The 12,176-nt window shown below is 35.6% G+C and overlaps 1 protein-coding gene across 2 annotated transcripts in view; it reads left to right on the top strand.

The window, feature by feature from the left end:
* The window catches only part of LEMD3 (LEM domain containing 3), a 76,995-nt gene that overhangs the window by 60,631 nt on the left and 4,188 nt on the right, over nucleotides 1–12,176 (top strand). Inside the window, exon 13 of one of the 2 annotated variants that reach the window (XM_016139913.2) lies at nucleotides 5,883–5,958. In XM_016139913.2, coding sequence (XP_015995399.1) covers nucleotides 5,883–5,958 — 76 coding nt within the window. Of the gene's footprint in view, nucleotides 1–5,882; nucleotides 5,981–12,176 lie in introns of both variants that reach the window. The other variant, XM_036237401.1, reaches the window with a different exon arrangement.

The raw sequence follows: 12,176 nt of genomic DNA, 5'->3' as shown, positions 1-12,176 counted from the left end.
AACTAGTACGTGCATAAACTACAGGTAGTTCTTTATGATTGAATTAGTAAGTACAAGACAGTAAAACAGGAAAGGTAGGCAATGATCAGATCATTGAAGGTTTCATAGATCACATTATGGAGCTTGGATGTTGGGTGTTAAAGGGAATTAGGTGAGAATTTGTTGGGATGAAAATGGAGAAAGGATTTAAAGAATAAGATGAAATGGGAAGTACTCAAATTATTGGATACTAAATGGTTGATGTCCAGTTTTTTACTGTAGGAACTCAATGCCAATATATAAGATCATGTCATCTACCTATAGAGATAATTTTACTTATTCCGAGATGCCATCCCCCCCCCCCCACCTCCAATTGCCCTGGCTAGAACCTCCAGTATAATGTTGGATAGACATTGCAAGAGAGGACATCCTTGTCACATTCCTGATCTTCGATGGAAAACATTCAGTCTTTCACCATTAAGTATGTCATGTCTTCATTTTTACTCATCTCAAAGTATTCTGATTTCCTTTTCTTTTCCAACACATCAGTTACTTAGAAATTTGTTGTTTTATTTCCATATATTTGTGAATTTCCCATATTTCTTTGTTATTAATTTCTAATTTTATTCCATGTGGTTGGATAACATACTTTGATTTCAATCCTCTTAAACTTTTTGAACCTTATTTTATGGCCTAGCATATGGTCTATCCTGAAGAATGTTCCATGTGAATTTGAAGAGAATATATAGTCTGCTGTTAAAAACTCTAGGTCACCAGGCATCAGCAGATGATCTTTGGGTCACCACTGGTTCCCACACTTGATTATATCTTCAGTTTTCTGCTTTGTTTTGCTTTTGTCCTAAGGATTTTCTTTTATTGCTAGATTAGTAATTCACTTAAAATTTGTTTTTCATGTTTAATCCAGTATAAAAGATATTTTATGATGGGAGACTTATTCAGGATACCTTGTTCCATCATATTGCTAGAAATAAATGCTATTACACTATTCCTATTGCCCTCATCTTTGAAAAGCATTCATGCTCGTTAGAGAAAAGCAATCCCACTCTTGTGATTGAGTGTTCATAGGGGTATTCTGTTTTAGATGGTAATTTAACAGATAGTTATACTAATATCACGTGAAGAAAACAAGAAATAAGACTGTATGAGGAGACTTTCCTAAAAGAACTCAAGGAAAACCAATAAATGGGGAGGTATATCATTTTTCCTCAATAGACTGAATACAGCAAAAGGTTATCTAATTCTTCCTAAATTAGTAGAGGTTTAATGCATTTGCAGTAAAATTTTCAATAGATTTAAATTAATTTCTAGGGATTTTAAATGAATTTCTAGGATATCATCCGGAAGGACAAGAAAGGAAGCAAATTTTTAAAATTAAAACATGGTTAATAAGGAGAGACTGGCCCTATCTGATACTAAAGCAAATTAAATGTGTTAACACTGTTACACAACTATATAGGCAGACAATAAATGCCTTTGAATGGGTAACTTATCTGAGCATAACTGATCTCAGAAGGTCACTTAAATTAACTACATTTAAATCAGGGCATATTGTTTTTTAATAAATAGTTTCATTAGAACTTTAATTTGAATTTTTTTGCTAAAATTAAAAAAATGAACATTTTAATGTAATAAAGTTAACATACTTAACTCTTAGGAATAATTTTTTGACATTTTTTTCTGGACAGAGTTATTCAAAATGATTTTCACTTGTTTGATTTCTACTCTATAATCAATTTTACCCATTTTTGATAAGTCTCTAGTCAGATCATTCCTTTACACACTTCTTGTGTCACTGTTCTTTCTGTCTTTGGCAACTCCTCTTGAATTGCTAACTGGATTGACTGACACATCCTACGGCTATACTTTTGATTTGAATAGTCTTCCATCGTCTTTACCAACTTTATAAAATCCCACATATTTTGCAAGATTTGTAGTTCACTTTTGGCAGATTTTCATTGCACTTGCTGTGTGATTTTGAATGAGAATCTGCAAGACTAGCAAGCACAGATATTAACAGAGATGGTACTGTGCAGCAGAGAAGAATATACTTTAATTATTGAGGACATTCTGATATATAAGAATTCAGCACATGACAAAGGTGGCTTTAAAAATTAGTGGGGAAAGTGGTTCATTCAATAAAAGTTTTTAAAAATTAAGGGTGAAAGTTAAAGCCTTAATGTAGCTAGTGCCATAGCATATGGCTCCGATAGCTGTATCTCCTTAGAAGAGGCACAGACCTTTTGGCTGGTAGTAACTTGGATTTTAATGACCAGATACTTCCACACTGTGGGAGTCACTCTCTTTCCTCATACTTGACTGAGAGAGGCTCTTTAACAAGGATGTCATATGTCCCAGTAACACATACAACATTCAGTTTTCCTCTTGAAGTTCAGCCTCCCTCTTTACCATTGCAAGCTCCAGGACAAAAGGGCCAGGAAGATGATTTCCTGATGCTTATTTTGTTACACGGCTCTCTTTCTATTTGATAATTACAGTTGGGTTTCTCAACATAATTACCAGCATCTGACATATAGAACCCTGGTAACATATCAGCGGAGAATGGATCGTATCAGAGGAGCATAAGTAGCAGAGCTATTCTGGAACAGAACTTCCCAACTGGTGTGCCACAAATGTATTATAGATGTGCCAAGATATTAGCCTTTAGAATGGCAACTGGACTCGCAGTGGTGGAACCCGGCCTAGTTACCTCTGGCAGGCTGTTAAGTAGCCACCTCTGTTTAACCAGTGCATTGTGCAATAATTATCCTTTTCTTTCAGTGCCATGAAGTGAAAAAAGATCAGGGAGCTATTCTAAGCAATTATCTGGAAAAAATGAGAACATGAATAATATCATTATATGAACATAGAGTTATTGGGAATAGGGAAGAGAATAGTAGATTATAGTGGAGAATGGATAAGGGGGCGACTTAGGCTTTTTTTCTCTTTGAATTCACTCCAGTTCTATTTTCAAATTAGACATTATATCATCAATATGATATCAACATTAGTATCAGCCTTCTGCAATTTTTACTCATTAATAGTTCTCTACACATGCTCAGATAAATTCCAGGGGGAATAAAATGTTGAAAAAGTCATAAAATAACCAAAAGAAAAATCAGAGGAAAACATTCGATACAGGATTAACCACAGAAACAAATCATAAAGAAAAATGCTATATATTTGGTATATTAAACATGATCAGTACATCTGAAAATTCTAAGAACATTAAAACAATGAAATGGAAAGATTAGCAGATATATGATATGCAAAACTACTCTACAAATAAAAAGTATTCTAACTTAAAAAGACTAACATCCCAATAAAAAATAGTCAAATGACATTCCACAATGAAGAGCTGCAAACAGGCAACAGATACATGAAACATTCAGCCACAAAAATAAATGCAAATTAATTGACAATTGAGAAATTTTTTTACATATGAAATTTGACAGATTTTACTTAAGTTTCGGGAAAAAGGACCTCTTACATAATAAACGCTGGTAGTCGTGTAAATTGAGCATTTCTATAGGTCAGCTTGGCAATACATAAAAATTTTGATTGTCATACTTTTTAACCTTATGTTTTAATTTTTAGGAATTCTGAAGAAATCAGATGACATGAAGATATAGGAAAATGATGTGCATTACAACTTTATATAAAAATTAGAGGCAATTGAAATTTATAAAAATCAGAAATGATTATGGATTATCATGTGATGCAATCATGCATGGTAGTTAAGATAATGTCTTTGAAGAATATGTAAAGTGAAAATATTGTCTGTGATGCTTAAATTGCATATACATTATTTCAAATATATTTCATCTAAGATTGTTAGTTGAAGGAGTCACCATTTTTTCTGCCACTATGAAAGAAAACAACAAAGATAACACACAATATGTGGACTCTGATACAAGACCTGGCGTAAAGCTAGAATAACTTTAGAGTCAGGGCAAATGAGAACGAGTTGTTCCTGGAAGGGGACAGCAAACAAACCAGCTGGTCCTTACTCAGATTGTGGTTTCAATTTCTACCACCAGCAAGGTCCAAAAAAAGCGAAGAGAGAGTTAATTATAAAGTGTTCACAGTTTGTACTTCACCTAGACAGAAGCAAACATAAATCCCCTGGCAAAAAAAAAAAAAAAAAGTTTAATGCAGGTAGACAGCAATTATTTTCTCTTGTAACTAATTTTTAAAGACACCATTGATTCTAAAATGAGTTTCTATGACGGAGTTGTTCAAAGTGGAAAATTGTGTGTTGAGAGTAAAAGGAGTATAGTATATATATGATTAGAGAACTACTCCCTAATTTAGGAGTGTAGCCCAATCTGTTGGATTACATATTTTTTACAAAATTTCTCCATGAATATTTATTACATGTATTTAAATGTTTACCTTAATTAGGATTCCCATAGTTGTCTTTATTCCATTTTCTTAATTTGATTTCCTCTGCTAGTATATTTTGAATTATTCTAACCTTTGATAATGAAGCTCAGACATTTTAGACTTTTTATAATTTCAGCACTTTGGGAAAGAGCTATGTTCATTTTGCCTGCAAACCTGTGTGTTGTTACTGTTAGCAAGTGTCTTAAAGGTCTTCCCTGCATGGGGGCAGGGCAGGAAGAGGAGGAATAGAGTGGTTAAGAGCGCAGATTGTGGAGTGAGAACCATGCTCAAATAGTCTAAGACTCAGTTTCCTCATTTTTAAGACAATGGTAATTGTGCAGTCGAGAGAGCTAAATGAAATAATGTAAAATGCCTATTATATAACATGCCGTTACCATTTCTAAATCAGAGTCTGTGAAACCAACCACTTGATAATGTGATTTTATTTTTTATATCCCTTTGCTGTTCTTCATTGTATTCACTCTTAAGGCTCACACATGAGAGGGACATTTGAGAATCTATAGTCTCTTCAGTGCTTCCTTTTTAAAATGACATTCCCTATTTCAGGAAATAGAAAAAGAGGTATCCTCTTGATTAATATAACCTTGATGAAGAAACCAAACAGAAAAAAATTTTACAGGCTAATCTCACTGAACAAAGATGGAAAACTCCTAAGCAAACCAAAATGGACAGCAACCCGAATCCTGCAACATATAAGAAGTACACATTGTGACCAAATTGGATTTATTCGGAAATTCAGGATTAATGCCACATTAACAAAACAAATATGATTATTTTACGCAGATATCATAAAACCATCTGATAAGATTCAATACCCATAGATCCTTTTATTAAAAAGTAATTCTAAGCAAACCAGAAGTAGAAGGTAACTTTCTAAATTTGATAAAAGATACTTACCAAAGATCTAAAGTAAACATATAAATAGCGAATTCTCTATTAGGTTCAGTTTTGAATACCCAGAGAGTTGACATCTTTATTTCTAAAACTGGTTGTTTTTGTTCTTCACTATTAACTATTTTTGTTCTTTTGAAACTAATGTATTCTCCCTTTTTATTTGACTTTGGAGCACTATACCTTGTTAGTCTTTCATTTCTCCTAAAGTATTTATTTTATTATTGTTAGTTTTTCCCCAACATTTGCATCCCCAAATTCTCTTTCCTCAGTGCTTCTGTTTCAAAAAGCAGAACATTTAAATGTAAATTTCTGTTTCTCAACGTGAGTAACACTGAGGTTCAGAGCCCAGCTATGACAGTGTTATATCATCACTGGGACTAGGGCAGTGCCGGTCAGAGAGGTGTCAGCCTGATGGGGTGAACCAGCTGGGTTTTACCAATGGAAGACATTAAATCTTGAAAATGATAGACTATAATCAGTCCTGTGTTATTAAAATGTTCCTTATTGTGACTCCAAACATATAAGCTGGTATTATCTTTTAACTGTAGGAGTCTTAGAAATAAATTTCATGTAATACATTGCAGGTAACAATGAGGCTTTGTTGTATGGTGCACATCCCTGGAAGATAACAGGACATAGAGATGAGTCGAGAAGCAGACGGTGAGCAAGAGAGATTGTTTCTGTGAGTAGTCATGTGGGTTACTGAATCCTGTTCTCACATTCAAAGAACTAGCCACCACAAACCTTGTTGACTGGTCACTCATTCTGTTATTCACTGTTATGAATTATATACATGCTTCACTTTGAAGTCACTTTTTAATATATCACATTTAAATAAAACCACATTTTCAAAAATTACAGTATCATATCTAAATAAAACAGCCTACTTATATAAAAAAATTACCTTTTTCATTTTCCACTTTGATTTAATAACATGGAAAAATCAAAATTGCTTTTCTCGCTTTTCCCCAAGAATAGCTGAATATACTCAAAATACTACTTAGTTATAAAATAGAACCTTATCATATATGGAGATTGATGGAATAAATATTGTTCCATGTAATTGAAATGTTTAGAGTATGTTATTTTAATTAAGTTCAGAAAGAATATGTATTATCATAAGGTATCTCATATCTAGCATTAGATCAGAACAGAAAATTCCTGTTTAGGGTAATTTTTGAAGATATGCCTTAACAAACTTAATATTCTAGTAACCTAAGAGTTATGACCTGATTCAAAAATAACCATTTCAAAGGATGCAATAAAATATTCACAGCTCTAAAATTGTGAGGAGCTTAATTTAATCATTGATGACTCAAGAGGTAACTCAGAATGTTGGAGTGCTTCATTTTATAATGAACCTCCCTTATAGGGTAAAACTGAAAATTTTACTTATTTGAGTTGACTGATTATTTGGATTATGAGTAAGCATATTTTGTAAAGGTCATGAAAGCTGTGTCATATACTCTCATGTGTTTTCCTATAATCCTCTCCCCTCTGCTATGGGCATTATAGAAAAGAGAGGTCAAAACTTATCCCCCTCTATTGGGAAGTAGTCATGAAAATTACTGTGGCTACTCTAAACTGGCGTTTCTGAAAGAAGGATCTGTGGACTACCTATCTTTGAATCATCTGAGATACTTGTTAGAAAAGCAGATTCCTTAATCCTTCACCAGACCTGCTGAATCATTGTATCTAGGAAAGATCCCAGGATAGTAATAAGCTCTCCAGGTAATTCTGATACCTAATTTTGAGACCCTTTGCAAGATGGCTCAACCTAGGAAGAAATTATTAGGGCAGCACCAAAATAATTCCTCTCATGAATGTTGATACAAGAAAAAAATGACAAAGATTGAAATGGGTGTGCTACTTTCCACAGAGTGTAAGAACAGGAAATAACATGTTCTGTTGTCAGACCAAAGGAATTTTAGAGGCAAAGTTGGAAACAGTACAGCGCTTTTTCATTCACGTTTTACCATCCTCGTTTACTTAATGCATAGATTTTCCAGTGTATTTTTCCTTATTGACATGTAGTAACATGAAGTTGATTCACTTGGAAGATGTTTATACTGTTTTAATGCTTTGCTTTTGCTTCTATATATAGTAAATGTCACTTTAGGGTTTCTTTCCACTGAGTATCTGAGTTTCAGAACTTTAGTTGTGATACAGTTACATATTTTCATCAATGTGAGCAAATTTTGCTTGTAGTTCTAGTTGTTACTGTCTGTTACCACTAGGAGCAGAATACAATGATTTGTAGAAGGAGCTAAGTTTTTGGTTTTTATTTTATTTAATACCACTGGGGAACGATAAGCAACTGATAGTCTTATTTGGTCTATTTGCTTTCTCTCTGAGAGTCGAACATTTATAAATTCTTCCTTAGCCATCTCTTTCCCCTTCAGCCCCACACTCCAGTTTGAAGAGTCGGCAGACAGCATTTATTAAGCACTCCTGACACTGTGAGGAGTCACAAAAGAAGAATCTAGCTTCTTTTGCAAAATTACTATTACTGTTGAGAATTCAGTCATTGTCCAAGTCCTGCCAAGTCTTGTTCTATATCTGTACTACTCAAAAATCTGCAATTGTCAGTCTCACCCAGGGGAAGGCTTCAATAAGCCACAGGCCAGTCAGGAAGCCTGACCTTACTTTCTCCTCCACAAGGGGCGTGGGCTGAGGGCCTTCTGTGGCTTCTGGCTTCACTGTAGGCTGTTCTTGGGTACTGTTGAACATCAGCTGTGAATCCTAGTCTGCCCCTTTATCTACAAGAGGAGTGGTTTCTCCTTTCTGTCCGGACTTTTCAGCCTCCACTAAAATGAGACAGCAGGGCTGGATGACGTAACTGCAGAATAGAATTACAGAGCAGGAGAGGTAAAGGTTAAAGTTCTGCAGTTCTGTTTCAGATTTTCACTTTCATCACACAAGGGGTGATAAGGCCTTAAAGGCTTTAGACTGAGAAAGTCACCTTCCCGGTGATAAGGCCTTAAAGGTCTTAAGCTTTTAGACTGAGAAAGTCGCCTTCCCAAATGCTCCTGCCTATTCTTCCTTCAGGTTTGTGTTACCACCTCAAATGGATTTCCTTCTTTGACTCTTTCAACCACTCCTACTCCTCCACTGAAGGGGACCTCATCGTCCGAGCCTTTCTTCCTTCCCACCCATACCATACACTGTCCAATCAAGGAAGGCCACAGGCTTGGGCTGCGTAGGGAAAAAACTTCCCTGCCCTGTCTCTCACACATGCACATGCACACATGTGCATGTGTATAGTTGGGGATGATGGACGAACCGAGGGTCCTCCAATTCATGTTTCTTATTCAAGTTTCTCTCTCGGGCAACTGTGAGCTGGTGTTTCCTTTGCTGATTAACCCATATATTAAGTACATCCTTGTAGATTGTATTGGATAGTACAAAACTCCGATGCTGAGAATAGAATATAGCCCTGATATTAATAAAATTCATGCCCTGACTGGCAAGTAAATAGGTCTCTAAAGAAGTATTTGACATCTTTATTGATCTCATCAGTATCCACAAAAGAGCTGGACTGGTTCTTAAGGACTTTCTCTCCATTTCACAGTAGTCACATTGCACACATTTTTGTTTGTTTCTTTGTTTGTTTGTTTCAGAATCTGCCTCAGAGAAATATTGGGATGAGGGTAGGAATAAGTTCACCAGTTTTCCTAGGGTTGCCAGGTTTAGCAAATAAAGATAGAAGATATCTAGTTAAATTGATACTTTAGATAAACCATGAATAATGTTTTAGTGTAAGTAATCCCCATGCAATGTTTAGGATATACTAAGAAATTATATGGTGTTTATCTAGAATTCGGGTATCTGGGCATCCTGCATTTTGTCTGGCAACTCTACTTCTCCCATCTCGTCTTGTTCATCTTTAGTCTCACTGCTACCATCTTAGACTAGGAGCTCTGATTACCTCCATCCTGGGTATCTGAATCTTCCTGGGTGGTCTTGCTGGCACTATTCTCCTTTTCTGATCTACACCATAGCCTGCTACGTACTAGACTTTTTAAAAATGCTGTTTTCATTGTTTCTCTTCCACACAAGAAATTACGTTGGCTCCTATTGGTTTCCAAAGTGATTTTCAGTCAGTGTGCAATCTCATACCAAATTTTTGTGTATATGTGTATATATAAATTTTCCTCGGAGGAACTTTCTTAAAAAAATCAGAATCTCAAGGCGGTATCTTCGAGATGTGTAAAGAACTGTGGCTTATAAAAAGAAACAAAAATGAGTGAATTTAGAAAAACGCGGCTTGCCTCAATCATGACTTTCGCTTTAGATGTCAGTAGTTTGAAAGCCCGCTCATTATATCATTTGACTTCTACTAGAAGAGGCAAGGCAGGCATTATTGCTTTCATTTCAAAGATAAAGTAACTAAGTCCCAGAGATGTGAATTGCGAAATCATACACAACTGTTACATGGCATAGCTGGAGTTTGAATAGAAATCTGCCGGCTTGAAATTTATTTCTCTCTCCACTTTTATGACAGCCAGCTCTAAAAAAGCATAACACTTCCAACAATTGTTTTAAAGCTGCTTTGTATCAATTTGAGCCTCACAAAGTTTCCTCTCCATCTCTGAAGAGGATATTCTTATTCCTATCTGTCTAGTGGACCCTGTCACTCAGCTGTCTTTTACACACCATAAACATTGTGTATTTGGCCATTTGACCTATAGGGATGGCTTTTCAATGTGGTCACAATGGTAGAATATAGCTGCATTCTAGTGCTGCTTGCTATTCCTCAGATAAGTCGAGACTATCTTTTAAGGGTAAGTTTCAGGGTCAATTTACAAGTCATAAAATAAAATTATTTTCAATATTTTATGTTTACTCCTTAAAAGCGTAAAAAGGATATAGCTTAATTTAGATATTGCAACTATTCTGTTTCGGATCTAAATATTTTTTTGTCTTTTTCCACCAATCAAATATATTCTCAAACAAAACAAAACAAAATCTCCATTTGCCTCCTAAGCTCCGTACTTGCCTGACTTTCCTCCTGCCTCTGTAGCCTCACCTTCTCAATGGCCCTTGCTGGCTCTTTTTTTTTTTTTTTTTAAATCAACCCATGGACTTCTCATGACATAAATATCTCTATGCTTTCCGCAGCCCAGACATCCCCCATATATGCGACTTTCATATTTAATGGTCAAGACGAACGTTATCTCGTGTGTCTGAAAGTCATTTCAAACTTAATGTGTCCAAAACTGAGCTGTTAATATTATTATCCCATCGCCTACTTCTAAGTCCTCCCTATCTCAGGAAACGGCATTTGTGTGATGCTCAAGCAATGGGAAAAAAGAAGAAGAAGAAAAAGCATGGAGACATTCTTAACTTTTCTTCCTTTCATACCTTACATTTGATCTGTCAGCAAATCTTGGGGGCCCCTTCTTACAATTTGATCACTTTCCACCACCTTCACTGCTTCTCCCTACTCCAAATCACCATTACCTCTCACCTGGATTTCTTCAAGGACCGTCTACCAGGTCTCCTCCTCTGTCTTTGTGCTCATTATCCAAACAGCCGAAGTTATTCTGTTAAAATGTAAGTCAAATCATGTCGCTCTTCTGCTCAACCGTTTTCTGGCTTCCCATCTCACTCACAATAAGAGCCAAAGTCCTTACAATAACCCACAAGACCCTACGCGATTGTCTCTTGGGCCACATCTTCTAATACTCCTCCCATGGCCCCTCTTCATCTTTTCCCCCTGGACGCCCCCTGGACGTCCTCCTGCAGGGCAGGCCTACTTCTGCCTTGGGCGTGGCCTTTTCTCATGCTAGTCCTCTCCCAAATACCAGCATGGCTTTCTTCTTTCTTTCATGTTTTTAATGTTATTTCCCCAGCACTTTTAGTAACCTTCTCTGCCTTATTTCTTTTATCAGTTATCACTTTAACATACTAAATATTTTGCTGGTTTATTTATTTCTGTCCAGCACATAGTAAGTATTCAGTAAATATTTGTTGAATTGGTAAATGAACATAAAGATGATTTTCCTGTGTTGAAGATATTTTTTAAGTCATATTATACTTTTTGATAGCAATTTTAAAAGTGGTCTTCACAAATGGTTTGAATAATCATTCATATATTCTGCAACCTCCTAATATGATTACTTTGAGGAAGTTAAAGCTTAAATACATATTTGAAAACATAGTTACTATAAGTAACCTTGGGTATAAATATACAAAGTAAATTTGAAGAAAATAAGTGTGAAATGATCGCTAAATCTGAACAGACTTTCATAAGAGGCGATTCTGTATATACATGTAGGATTCTGAACTGTGAAGAGAAACTATGAGTCATTTCAAACAAAGGAAATCACATCAGATAAGGCTTAAAGGCAAAGAGTGACTTTGTGGTGATTGAAAGTTGGTAAGCAATGATAAAAGTTAATAATATTAGTACTGTATTGATATTTATTAAGGATTTACCATTTTCTGCTAAGCCTCATGAGTGGTAGATATCTTTATTTTTCCATTTTACAGAGAAGAATATTAAAGCTTAGATTAGTTAAGCAAGTTGCCCATTGTCCCACAGGCTTTAACGGTGGAGGCTATGCTTGAATTTAGTTCTGTATGATGCCAAAGCCCAAGTCCCTGACCACCAAGAGGAACTGTATCTTACTTTGAGATTAGGCTGGAAGAGCAGCAACCAGGGTGAAAATAAGGCAGAGGTGCAATTATGAAAATCCTGTAAAGAGGCACCATTTTGAAGAGCAACATACCATTCATTTTCCAGGAAGCCCAAGACAGCCACGGTTTCCTCTACCACTGGTTCAGACTGTGGTCACTTTGGATAAACAACAGCTGTTAGGTTTGCAGTTAGGGACAGTTGTTTGGAAAATACATACCTTTAAACGTCGGACACA

Source organism: Rousettus aegyptiacus, unplaced genomic scaffold (genome assembly GCF_014176215.1).
Source record: "Rousettus aegyptiacus isolate mRouAeg1 unplaced genomic scaffold, mRouAeg1.p scaffold_m13_p_2, whole genome shotgun sequence".
In the NCBI taxonomy this organism is placed as follows: Eukaryota; Metazoa; Chordata; class Mammalia; order Chiroptera; family Pteropodidae; genus Rousettus; species Rousettus aegyptiacus.
This window is presented reverse-complemented; position numbering and strand designations above follow the sequence as displayed.